Genomic DNA, 12,677 nt, shown 5'->3' on the forward strand with positions numbered 1-12,677 from the left:
AGAAATTCTTGGCAACTTCCGGGGGGATCTGCTGGGGTGAGGTAGAGTGGGGATGAGGTGCCCGAGACACGTTCAGGCTTGGCTCACAGCTCAGTGCCTTACTGCCTTTGAATGTCCAGAGCAAGGACACTCAGCTACCACGAGTACAGCCCTGGAGGTTAGCTCTTTAGTCTCTGATATAAGCCCTCCCCTGGTAGTGAGTAGTGAGCCAGGTGGCTGTCACCAGCTGTCTGGGGTTTGGAACATCATCTTCATAGCACCTGTGGCCCAGGGCAGCCTTTTTGTGACCCCAAAGGGAGCTTTGGTCGAGGAAAAGAGAAAGAAAAGCATAGATGAGGATGTGGTCACAGTCACACAGATGTTCCTCATACCCAGTCCATCTCAGAAGCGAGTGGAGGTCAGGAAGGGGCTGGAGACTCTGGTGCACAGTGGGTGCTTGGTGCCCTGTGGGACAGACACAGGTAAAAGCCTTGAAAGCATGGAGGCAACAGTGCATGGAAAAGGGGGCTGAGGATGCGACTCTTAGGTTAGCTTTGCAGCAGGCTGGAGAGGGAGGGAGAGAATGGATGGACTGAGTGGTGGAAGGAAGAAAATGGGAGAACAGGCAGGGGGTGCTCAGGGTCAGGAGAGGTTAAGAGGCTGGACGGGGAGGGGGCCAGCCCCAAGCCCACCTCCTTCTGCCTGGGCTCCCAGGGCTTTCCTTGGCACTGACCGCCAACTAAAGAAGGTAAAAGAGGCCGAGGATCGGGCCTCTTCCGTATTCTCCCCGCAGGAAGCGGAAATAATGAAATAATCTCAATAATGCGTGCTAATGGTATGAGGAATTACAGTTCACACAGCATCTTTACATGCATCATCTCACTTAATCCCAGTTAATCTCATTTGAGAACCATTGCACTGGCCTGGAAATTTAGAAGCCCAGGCTCTAGACACAGACCCACCTCTGCCTGGACAGGTCATTTCCCTTCCGTGGTCCTGTCAGTGCTAGGCTGCTCTCCCCGCAGTGACTGTCCTATGGTGGAAACTTGAGGGGGGGGGGAAGAGAAGAGAGGTTCCTGGGGAGGAAGAGCAGTGCCTGGGGAGGGCGCCTGTGGTCTGGGGCCTGAATGCCTTGCCCAGCCAGCCATCGAGGAGCAAGCGTGCTGGGAGAGAGGGCTCACTTGCGAAACAGTGTCTCCTTTCACCAAGTGTCTGGTTGCAAATCTCCTCTCCCCAAGACAAAGGCCAGGGGCCCACAGAAGGCTTTTGTTTTCTCTGCCACAGGCTAATCTCCGGGGCTGGAGACCCCTGGAGACGGGGGTCTCATGCACGCATGTGGGGGATGTACACACACATACAGGCATGCGCACACATATGCCCGCTTCCTTCTCTGAAGAGGTCTTCCCTCGGGCCATCCTTGGCCACCCAACCCTGCCTTTTTCCAGAGGCCACTTCTAGGGGAGCCGTTCTCTGGTTGATATTTCTCTGTCTCTAGCAGTGGATGTTGGCAAATCTTGGGGCCCAGCGCTGCAGCCCAGGGGAATTTTCCACGAGAGGCAGGGTAGGGGTTGGCAACCAGGGCCCTCCCCTCCCTTCAGCCCTCTTACAGTGGCCTCTGGACCTTCCCCTTCCCTTCTCCAGGGGAGCACTCTCTTAGAGCTCCTGCGGGTGATCAGACTGCAGAAGAAGTGGATTTATTGCGGGTGGGGGAGGAAGGGGTCCAGAGGGGAGTGAGAGGTTGCCGCCCAGTACACTTGCACCAACACAGGCACAGCCGCTCACACTCAGGAGCGTGCACAACCGTGCACTTGGGGACAGAGAGGCACTCACACTTGCCCACTAGCAAGACCTGACGCGCCATTCCCAGACCCGCCTCCCCAGCAGTACCCGAGTCGGCCCCTCCACAGCCTCCCTTTGCCTGCCGGCCTTCTCCCTCCCCAAGCGTCCAGCTCCCTGCAAGGGGCCAGAGGGTCGACTGCTCGCTGCCTGCAGCCTGGGGACAGGCGTTGGTGGGGGGGGGGGGGGAGGGCTGCCGGGCTCACCGCCACCCCGCAGCCCCGGCAGCGGCTGCTCGGTACCGGGGCCGGCTGCGGACCTGGGGAGAGGAGGGGCGGGGCGGGGCGGGCGGCCCGCAGGCAGTCACTCGGCGCTCCCCCGAGCCGGGGGCGGGGGTGCCTCGGGGCCGGGCGGGCGGCGCGCTCAGGCCTTGCTGCCCCGCGGGAGGCTCTGCGGCGAGTGCAGCTCCACCGACTGCCGCCGCCGCACCTCGCGCTCCTCCCAGTCGGCGTCGGGCTCCAGCCCCTTGAGCACCGCCAGGCGCTCCGCCAGGCTCTTGGCCGGCGGGAACAGGACGTAGTTGTAGAGCAGGGAGCCCAGGATGGCGCCCACCAGGGGTCCGATCCAGAAGACCTGGGGCGGGCAGAGAGGACGGTCGGCGCAGGGGACGGTGGGCACGGTGGGGCCGAGCCCCGACTCCGCCGCGCCCTTCAGCCTCGAGACGCGCTCCCCACCCCAACTTCGTGTTGAAAGGTGTGTGTGTTGGGGGGGGGGGTGTCTCCCGCGCGATTAATGCAGTCACCGGCGGATTGGCTTGGTAATGACAGCAGCAGCTGTTGGGGAGGACGGCTCAGGGGGAGGTTCCAGGTGCGAATTCCAAGCAGACTGTGTGTGCCTCAGTTTCCATGCATGGTAAGAATGCCTACCTCCTAGGGTGGCCGTGAAAACTAGAGCAGTTAGTATTTGCAAAGCACCTAGAACTAGGCCTGGCACATACTAGCCCTAGGTAAGCCTAAATAATAAAAATACACGTGTGTAGCTGGTATCAGTATGACCACTTGTGGAGCTTGCGGTGCCCTGTGCGGAGCTGTTTCACACCTCACTTAAGTAACTTCGCTTAACTCTTCCCAAAAGCCCATGAGGTTAACAACTGCTGCTATCCTCACCTGCAGATGTGGAAACTAAGTCTTGGGCATCACCCCGGAGGGAGGAACCCACTGCTCCCCGGGGAGGAGGGGAGGCGTGGGAAGGGTTTACTGAGCTGTGAGCCCACTCTATTCCAGCCCTTGCTGAGATGGGGTTCTTCGGGAAAGGGAGGCAGGGAGGGAGGTTTCGGCCATTACCCAGTGGTCATCAAACTTGCCGGTGACAACAGCAGGAGCCAGGGAGCGGGCGGGATTCATGGAGCAGCCAGTGTAGTAGATCTACAATGGGAGGCAGGGGTCAGAGAAGAAAGGAAAGGGAGAGGATGGGGGTGGTGCGGGGAGTCCTTGCGCCCCTCTGCAGTACTTGGCCTCGGTCGAAAGGGAACCCCCCCCCTCGGGATGGGCAATTAGTCCATGTATTTACAGAGCTCTGTATCCATTGGAGGACAGAGTGAGACCTGTTCCTTTGGGGTGTCTGGGAGTCAAAGCTTCTGAGATGTGGCCACGTGCCCGTCCCTCTGGGAAGTTCTGTGTATCAGTCCCTCTGGGGGGTCTTTGTGTCTGTCACTTTGGGGGGGGGGTTCTGTGTGTCTATCTCCAGAGTGGTCTGTGTGTCTGCTTCTTTGGGGGAAGGTCTGTATGTCTGTCCCTCCAGGGAGGCTGGAAGCAGTGGCCATGACCTACCCCAAGGAGGTGGCCCAGGGTCACAGAGAAACCGATGGAGAGGGCAGGCGTGCCCAGGTTGTCTCCGCGACGCTCGTCTGTGGAAGCAAAGATGCAGAGCACCAGCTGCAGGGTCAGGAAAAGCTCCACGGTAACGGCCTGGCCAGCTGTCGTGTTGTTGTTGAGCTGGGGAAAGAGAGGGGGGAAGGGAGCGCTGAGCAGGCTCCCCACTCTGGCTCCCTCCTCCTGCCCATCTTGCAGAGGTTTCTGGGCTGGGGCTGGAACACCTGGGCTTATCAGCCACCTTAGCCCAAATGAATGATGGCTTTTTCCTGGACTGTGGCCCAAAGGCAGGGGGATGGATCCCAGGATGGCTTGTGGTCCCCAGGCCACAGGTAGAAAACTGACTCCATACCCGTTGGATTTAGGGACTGTGCTCATGTGCCTGATGTGAGAGGAAAAGGATGCTGAGGTCTCGAATTTGTTTCCTGAACAACAGGGAAGAGGTTTTGACTGCAGTGGGAAGCTTTAGGGCAGGTAACAGAAGGGCCTTCCTTGCTCTCTAGGCCATTAAGATACTGGTGTAACAAGAGGTCTGTCGTCTTTCTTCCTGCACAGGGCCCCCAGCAAGGGTCTTGGGACTTGGGTCTGGGGATGGTCCTAGGGCGTCCCCTCACCCCGTGAGCCCAGGGTACAACTCTTTCCTTTAACCTTGCCTGTTCCCCTTGATCTTGCCTGCTTCACACTGCGTTTCAGACCTCAGTTTTGCCCTGTGGATTTGTTTCCTGCACATTCTGTGGAGGGTGGGGTGGGGGCGCTGGTGCCCTATGCTATGATGCCTCCACACCCATGTGGGGAGCCCACGGTCCCAGTAGACCCTGCCTTGGGTAATGAGAGAACTTGGGGCTGAGCAAAGAGGCAATTTCATAACCGGGCCGCACCCAGCACTGGATTTCTCCCTTGGTTTCGTCATCCTGTCCTACACCCTGCCTTAGAGCACTGGGCACTGCACCTGTTGGCACTGTGACAGCTGTTAGCTCCCACGCTCCCTCTCGGGGCCCTGAACCTCCACCCCTGGGCCCTAGCCATTGGGCCGGCCCCCTTGGGTCTCCAGGGTCTAACCTCAGTCCCCCCTGTGTCGTCCAATGTTAGAGCCTCTAGTGGGGGCCAGCGAAAAGAGCTTCAAAGTGAGATACTTTGGATGCCTGTGACTTGCCATAGGACTCTACTTCCTTCGGCCTCAGTTCATCCTTCTGTCAAATGGGATAACAAAACAGATTCTGGAGGACTGTGCGAGGACTGGAAATGACAAGGGCAGAGCCCTAGCCCCATTCTCACTGTTAAATGGCTTTTCTGAGGGAGAGGTGTGGACGTGGATTTGGTGTCAGACAGCTCTGTGTCCACTTGCAGGTGCTGACACCAGCTTGTTCTGTGATTTGAGTCACTGAATGCTGAGCCTCAGCTTACTAATTGGGGTAGAGGTATCACAGAATTCATTTTACAGCGTTGTACCAAGAGGTAGGTGATATCCGGCCTGGCATAGGAGAGGTTCACATCAGTGATGTCTTCCTGGTGGCTAGCTGGCCTTTCCAGTGACCTCTGAGGACACCTGGAACAGCCTTGGGGGGGTCATCTAGCTCTCTAGCCTGAGGCCGACCCAGCCCCACTGCTGCCCCATTCCAGCCAGGCAGGGTTCGCCCTAGTTCCTCAAGATGTTAATGCTGAGCAGTGACTTGGGGGATCCTCCCCAGACCTTTTCTCATCCCTGAGCCCCCAGCCTCATCATATTTTCCATTTTGAAGAAGAAAGAAATTCCCCAACTGGGTCACCTCTTCCCCTTGCATGAGAAGGGGCCACCTGTGCAAAGGAGGCGGTGGCCTCGGAGACTGTGGAGGACCCTTCAGAGACATCAGAGCTTTTATCCAGTGGCCCAGGGATAGAGCAGGCCAAGAAAGGCCAGAGATTGAGTCACGAAAGAGGCACTTGCTGCCCTGGCTGGGGATGGGGGGGGGGGGTGCGTGGAGCAACAAGTGTATTGAGGGGACATAGACTATGCCCCCCCCCCCCACCTGTGGCCTCAGATGCCGGGGCGCTGCACAGACCTAGGAGAGGTGGAGGGCGGGAACGTGGAGGGGGAGGGATTGTGGCTTCCCCCTGAGCTCCCAAAGTGCCTAAGGTGTCCAAATAACCACTGTTCGTGTAATCAGCAGTTAGTCACGGGCTCTGGGGACCTTCTCCAGGGTCTGGAGAGACCTTGCCCCTTCAGCCTTCCCTTGACTTCTGTACTTTCCCTGGTACTGACAAACTTTTGGCTCACCTTTTCCTTCTCTGAGCCTCAGTTTCCCTGTTTGCTAAACAAGTCTTAGCTGATGGCTCAGTCTGGGTTTGAAGGCTGGCTCTGGCACTCCCCCCTTTCTGAACCTCGGTTTCCACATCTTTAAGCCACAGATGTACGCATCCCTACCTTGCAGGGCTGTTGTGAGGTGTCACCATGTGGCCTGTGAGGAGTACCTGCCATGAAGCTCACGCACGGTAGATGCCGAAGAAACATCGGGTCCTTCTTCCCTCAAGAAGACCCTTGGGACTAGCGCTCCGAGGTTCCTCCCGGTTCAGAAAGCACAGCCGCTTTGGGACCTCGTCTTCTGCTGAGTTCTAGCCCAGCCCTCACTGTATTGCAGGCATCGAGTCAACAGAAACCCTGATGCTCTCTTCCTCGGTGAGGCTCGGGGCAGAAGGTGCCGGCAGACCCTGCCTGTATCCTGCCTCTGCTCTGAACTTACTCCTCCATCCATCCTGACTCCCTTATGACACCCGTGTTCCTGGCTCCAGCATCTCTCCCTCCCTCCCTCCATCTCTCTCTCCCTCCACCCAGACCTTCACCCAGATCTGGACCCTCCCATCTCACCCTGTACGAGGGACTCCCTAGGGTCTGCCCCTTACGGAAGGGGTGAAGTTCTGGCTACTCACTGCATTAACAGCCAGGTCCCCTCGGATGTCTGGTGGCGTAATCTCATGGAGCAGAGCAGCCCCTGCCACAGCCCCCAGCAGCTGGGCGGCCACGTAGAAGGCAGCTCGGAGAAAGGAGACGTGGCAGCCTACTAGGCAGGCCACAGTCACGGCAGGATTGATGTGAGCCCCACTGACGTGGCCCAGAGCCTGCACCAGGGTGCCGATACCCAGGCCGAAGGCCATGGCGATCTGCAGCACAGAGGGCAGAGCCTTTGGCCAGTTGAGGGCCGAGCCGAGGCCAAAGAAGACGAAGAGGAGTGTGGCCAGGAACTCTGCAAACACCGCCCTGGAGAAGGCTATGGACCGGAGTTCCCACATGCTGTGAGGCCTTCCAGGGGCTGGCCCAGCAGTCGGAGTGGAAGGAAGCTTGTGGAGTGCTCTCTCAGAGTGCTTTCCCTCTCTCGCTCACTCTCTTGCTCCCTCAGGGTCTCTGGGGAGGCTGGGCTGTGGGCATTTATAGGGTTCTTCCATCCTGGATTCGGACACGTGAGGTAGAGGTGGAGTTTGGGCCATTACCTTGTCTCTGCTGTGGCTGCCTCCTGCCCCCACTCCCCACCCCTGCCCACCCACATGCCTATCACCCCATCTTGGCCTTCACAGCTGAATAATGTTCCCCATTAATGAGCTCCAGATAAGGACTGACGTCCCCTGGTTTTTCCGTGTTTGTTCCCTGGTTACCCCAGGGCTGCTGCCCCAGGGCCTCCCCTACCCCCACCAGGTCTGTGAATGGGGATTCTCTCAGGGGCTTGTGCCCAACCCCCTCCCTCTGACCCAAACTGTTGGTCAAGGCAGGGACAACGCCTCTCCCAAAACTGACCATGAGAGAGGATGTCAGTGCTACCCCTTCTCGTGATCGGGAAGTCCTTCCTGTCGTTAACCTCCAATTATTCCCTCTTGAAGGGGATGGAAAACAACTGGTTGGCTTGTGACATGAACCTTCCAAGGCATAAAGGTTTTGTCTCTTCTGTGCTCACTTTCTTGCAGTCAATTACCCGTAAGTTATTAAGCTTTACCTGCTCCCCGGAACCCCAGCCGAAGAGCAGATCCCATAGCCTAGAGGCAGGGAGTGGTTTCAGTGGCATTAGGACCCTGGCCCTGGGGACTGGGGTCAACCTGGGGTTGACCGAGGAAGCTTTGGGCTTCCATTCCAGCATCACCCTGCCCCATCTCTGTGATTTACCCTTTCTTGTCCATCTCTGTGAACAAGGGGTAATAAACTTACACGGGGTTGGGGTTTGGATTAAGTGAAATAATGTGAAGTGCTCAGAGCTGCCCTGGCCCACGGTAAGCTGTCAGTGAATATCAGCTATTATTCAGAGCATTATTTAGACTCTGAGGAGGAGAACAGGTCTCCCAAAACTCACATGGCAGGGTCCCAGAAGCTGTGACAGGTTGTAGGCACCCCCTGGAGCTCAGAGCCACCCAAGCCACATGGGCAGGACGTTTCTGTGGGCAGTGAGCTGTGCAAGCTCAGGGAGGCTGCAATGATCGATAAGCGACTCTTCGGCTTCGGTGCCCACTCAGCCCAGCATCTGGGCAATGCCACCTCCCACAGTCACTGCTGCTCTGGCCTGGGATCTAGGAGACTTTTAGGTCTGGGTGTCCCCAGGGCCCACTCCCCTGCTCTTCCCTAATCCCTCTGGCCCTGCTCCCTCTGCTGGGGACCCAAAGGCAGGGTTAGGCTCAGAGTGCTGTTAGGAAGACTGGCTCCGGACCCTGCTCTACCTCCCGTCCAGAGGGTCCCCAGGCAGGTCACAGTCCCAGGAACAGAAGTCTGGGAGGGATTGGAGATGCAGGCTGGAGCCCCTTAGATGGACCATGCGCCCCTTCTGGTCTCTCCTCTTTGGTCGAGGTGTTTATGATCTTGAGGGACAGAGAGAAGGAGTGGCCTGATGACCCTTGATTCTGGGCAGGACCTCCCCTCATCTAATCAAATGATAATCTCTTCCCTCCCCAGAAATGCAGAAGAGGTGCATTTCTCTCTGTCAACCCATTAATTCCCAACCAAATTTGTGTATGTGTGGGTATACACGCGTGTGTGTTTATATGTGTGTGTATGCATATCCGTGTGCATATCCGTGTATATATGTACACGTGTGTAGGTGTGTGTATGTATTTATGTGTGCATGTGTGTATGCATGTACGTGTGTACATGTATGTAGGTATTGTGTGTATGTGTGTGTGTGTGCATGTGTGGCCATTCAGTCACAGTCATAAAGTTGGAACCCAGTGGGATCGTAGAGGTCATCTAGCCTATGGATCTCACTTTACACATTAGAACCTGAAGTCCAGAAAGACTGAGACTTGCTCCCATTCTGGTCTGGGCCCAAGACTGGGTGCCAACCACGACTGGGCTACTTGTGCAGTGCATTCCTTGTGAGCTGGGGAGGGGGATGGTGTTCCTGTCAAAGCCGGTGGGGGAGGGGGCGGTTCAAGCTGTGGTTCCTGGTGGGCAGCAGACCTCCCCCAGGGGAGGGCTGCATTTTGCCTACAGTGACCACCACTCCGTGTCTTATGAGCTCCAAGGTGCCATCAGCTGTCTGATGCACCACTAATGAGTATTAGAGAAATGCTCTCTTGGAAATGAATTGTGGTGATGCTTTGCCCAATAATGTGTCTGTATTAACACCACTTATCTGGCACTTATAGATGGTTGGAATGGGAAGGTTTATGTTCTGTGTATTTTGCCACAGTTAAAAATAATTTTCAAAAGCAGTGAAGGAAGGGGTCCCGGGCTGGCTCAGTCGATTGAGCATCTGACTTTGGCTCAGATCATGATCTTGCAGTTTGTGAGTTCGAGCCCCGTGTTGGGCTCGCTGCTGTCAGCTCAGAACTCACTTCATATCCTCTGTCCGCCGCCCCCCCCCACCCCTCCCCTGCTTGCGCTGTCTATAAAAAAGATAAATAAACTTTAAAAAATATTTTTCAAAAAAAGCAGTGAAGGAAACTGCCCCCCCCCAAATGCTTTCTTACCAATTTTTGTTTTGTATATAATGAAGGAAGTCTTTCAGATTTATTTAGATATCAGGTGTTTTTTTTTTTTAAGTCAAAATCACTCTTATGCATGTATCAAAAAGGAAATGAGAGGTGAAACAAGTTGGCTAAAACAGTCCCCAAATGTCTTCACATTCAGAGTCCAACTTTCCTAAATTTCTTTTTGATTTTTTTTAAAGTAGGCTTCATGCCCAGCACGGAGCCCAATATGGGGCTTGAACTCATGACCCTGAGATCAAGACCTGAGCTGAGGGGCGCCTGGGTGGCTTAGTTGGTTAGGCATCCGACTTTGGCTCAGGTCATGCTCTTGCAGTTTATGAGTTCAAGCCTCGTGTCCAGCTCTGTGCTGACAGCTCAGAGCCTGGAGTCTGCTTCCGTGTCTCCCTCTTTTTGCCCCTCCCCCACTCACACTCTGTGTGTGTGCATGTGTGTGTGTCAAAAATAAATAAGATAAACAGTAAAAAAATTTTATTAAAAAAATTAAGACCTGAACTGAGATCAAGAGTCGGACACTTAACCTCCTGAGCCACCCAGGTGCTCCCCTAAATTTCTTTTTTGATTCAGAGTCCTTGATGTTTTCCTACACAACACCCTCTGTGCTATCAGGAGGACAGTGATGTACCATTTCTTACAAGACTGTCCACTACTGTGTCCAGAATTTCTTCCCAAGCTTCAGACACTCCTTCCGGCAGCTTTGTCCAGGCCTTTTCTTGCTTCACAGGTGACTGGCAATCACTTGGCCCTCGTCTCAGTGATCAAACATAACACAGTTACATCTACCCCTGGGACTCTTCCTTTCCCAAGCCCCCTAAGACACCTGGCTGTTGTTTTGCAAGAAAATATGGAATGGTGGTCATCTTTGAGTAATAACCACTTGCCTCACTAATGTCGAATTCTTGCTATGCTCTTCTGTTTCCATGTCTGACTGTATACACAATAACTCTGTTTAACTGCTAAACCACAGTGTAACCTTGCTTTCCCCAGTTTTACTGAGAATTAATTGACCCACATCACTGTAGAAGTTTAAGGTGCACAGCTTGATGGTTTGATTGATGCATATTGTGAAATGATAACCACAATAGGTTCAGCCAATATCCACCTTCTCATATAGGTACAGTAAAAAGAAACAGAAGGAGGAAAAGTATTTCCTTGTAACGAGAACTCCCAGGATTTACACTCAACAACTCTCCTATGTACCGTGCGGCAGTGCCGGCCGTAGTCATCACGTTGTGCCTTCCGTCCCTAGCCCTTACTTATCTTATAACTGGGAGTTTGTGCCTTTGACCACCTCCCTCCGGCTCCTCCTCCCCCCTGCTCCTCCACCACTGGGAACCACAACTCTGATCTCTTTTTCTATGAGTTTTGTGTTTTTGTTTTAGATTCCGCATATAAGTGAGATCATACAATATTTGCCTTTCTCTGACTTATTTCACTTAACATAATGTCTTCAACTGAGATCCATGTTGTCGCGAATGGCAGGATTTCCTCATTTTTACGGCTGAATAATATTCCATTGTGTGCATGTGTATATATATGAGTGTGTGTATTTGTGTGTGTATATATAGGTATGTATGTATGTGCGTGTGTGCGTGTGTGTGTGTGTGTGTGTGTGTGTGTGTATCTATATATCAGCCTTGTTTATCCATTCATCCATTGATGGACACTTAGGTTGTTTCCATGTCTTGGCTATTGTGAATCATGCTGCAGTGAACATGGGGGTACATATCTTTATGAGTTAGGGGTTTTGTTTCCTTTGGATATATTCTCAGAAGTAGAACTGCTGGATCATATGGTAGTTTTACTTTTAATGTTTTGAAGATCCTTCAAACTATTTTCCATAGCGGCTGTAGAACGTAACCTTTTAAAGACATTTTAAGTTTTTAGGAATGAGAAGGCACGAGACTCACCTGAGCAATTTAGTTATTTTTATTTTTTAATGTTTACTTATTTTTGATACAGGGTGGGGAAGGGCAGAGAGAGAGGAAGACACAGAATCCAAAGCACCTCCAGGCTCTGAGCTGTCAGCACAAAGCCCAATGCAGGGCTCAAACTCTAACCATGAGATCATGACCTGGGCTGATCACCTGAGGAATTTAAATATGCATAGGCAGTGCCAGCCATTCCCAGCTGCTGTAAGACACCACAACTGTAAGAGGCGTTAAAATGAGGATAAAAGTTACACCTTAGAAGTGATGAAATGCAGCAGTTGTAATATTAAATATTAGTGCTCATTCTGTTGTGCGCTGCTCTAAACATTCCTATAAGTGTTTAACTCTCTTAACCCTGACAGCAATCCTAGGAGCTAAATATGATCATCCCAGTTTTTAGAGATGAGGGCAATGAGGCAGAGAGGTTAAATGATTTTCCTGAGGTCACACAGCTAGTAAGGGTGAACTCAGAGTTAGAACCCCAGGGGTCTGGCTTCAAAAGGACTTTTTTGATTGTGAAAGTGAACCCCTACCTCACCTTCTGAACCCATCAAGATGGGAAGGAGGTGAAAAAGAAGTCTAAAGGACTCTGGGTGATAAAGAAACAAGGATTTGTGTATCATCTGCTGGTGACTTGAAGGAGGGGCTGAGAGCCGGGGAAGGCGGAGGTGGGGAGAGGGAGCCTGTGGGGAGCAGGGCCTGTGAGGAGGCCCCATGTGGAGCACAGGGACAGAATTCAGGACTGGTGCTGTCTGACAGCTGACATAAGGTGTGTTTCCTGCTCTGTGCCTTCCATTCCCCCCACAAGGTCTGTAAAAGTGGGTCACACTTCCGAGCCTGTGAGGCTAGACCCTCAGGGAATGAGGGAGGAGGGACAGGGCAGGTCCATGGTCAGCTGGAGTGGGGCAGAGTGAAGAGAGCAGCCCCAGGGGCAGTGGCAGGAGAGGTGGGAGACTGGGGCTCAACCCCTCAGGAGGCCTGGGGAGTATTGTGGGGCATCAGGTCTGTGCAGTTCTGGGACAGAGGGTGAGCCATTGGATTTCCATGTAGGGCTGCGGATAAAATACACAATGCCTGAGTATGGTGAATTTCAGGTAAGTAACAAATACATTTTTAGCATAAGTATATTCCCAGGCAATATTTAGGACATACTCATACTCAAAAGTTATTCGTTAATTTATAA

The 12,677-nt window shown here is 53.6% G+C and overlaps 1 protein-coding gene and 1 long non-coding RNA gene across 3 annotated transcripts; one reads left to right on the forward strand and one right to left on the reverse strand.

The window, feature by feature from the left end:
- Positions 1-1,804: 1,804 nt before the first annotated feature.
- LOC112867491 (aquaporin-2) lies at positions 1,805-7,014 on the reverse strand. Of its 2 annotated transcripts, none has more exons than XM_086713445.1 (4): positions 6,531-7,014; positions 3,585-3,749; positions 3,119-3,179; positions 1,805-2,388 (listed from the first exon to the last, which is right to left on the reverse strand). In XM_086713445.1, exons 1-4 carry the CDS (start codon positions 6,888-6,890, stop codon positions 2,018-2,020), a joined length of 957 nt encoding a protein of 318 aa, XP_086569571.1. In that variant the 5' UTR covers positions 6,891-7,014; the 3' UTR covers positions 1,805-2,017. The 2 variants fall into 2 exon arrangements, with proteins under 2 accessions (XP_086569571.1, XP_086569572.1); XM_086713446.1 differs by having other exon boundaries at positions 2,047-2,388; positions 3,099-3,179.
- On the forward strand, positions 2,183-7,540 carry LOC147579181 (uncharacterized). Its single transcript, XR_015253639.1, has 2 exons — positions 2,183-2,508; positions 6,035-7,540. It is a non-coding gene; the product is annotated as an uncharacterized LOC147579181 (long non-coding RNA).
- The last annotated feature ends 5,137 nt before the right edge of the window (positions 7,541-12,677 follow it).

This window comes from Puma concolor, chromosome B4 (assembly GCF_028749965.1).
Source record: "Puma concolor isolate L17-30 chromosome B4, mPumCon1.1.hap2, whole genome shotgun sequence".
Classification (NCBI taxonomy): Eukaryota; Metazoa; Chordata; class Mammalia; order Carnivora; family Felidae; genus Puma; species Puma concolor.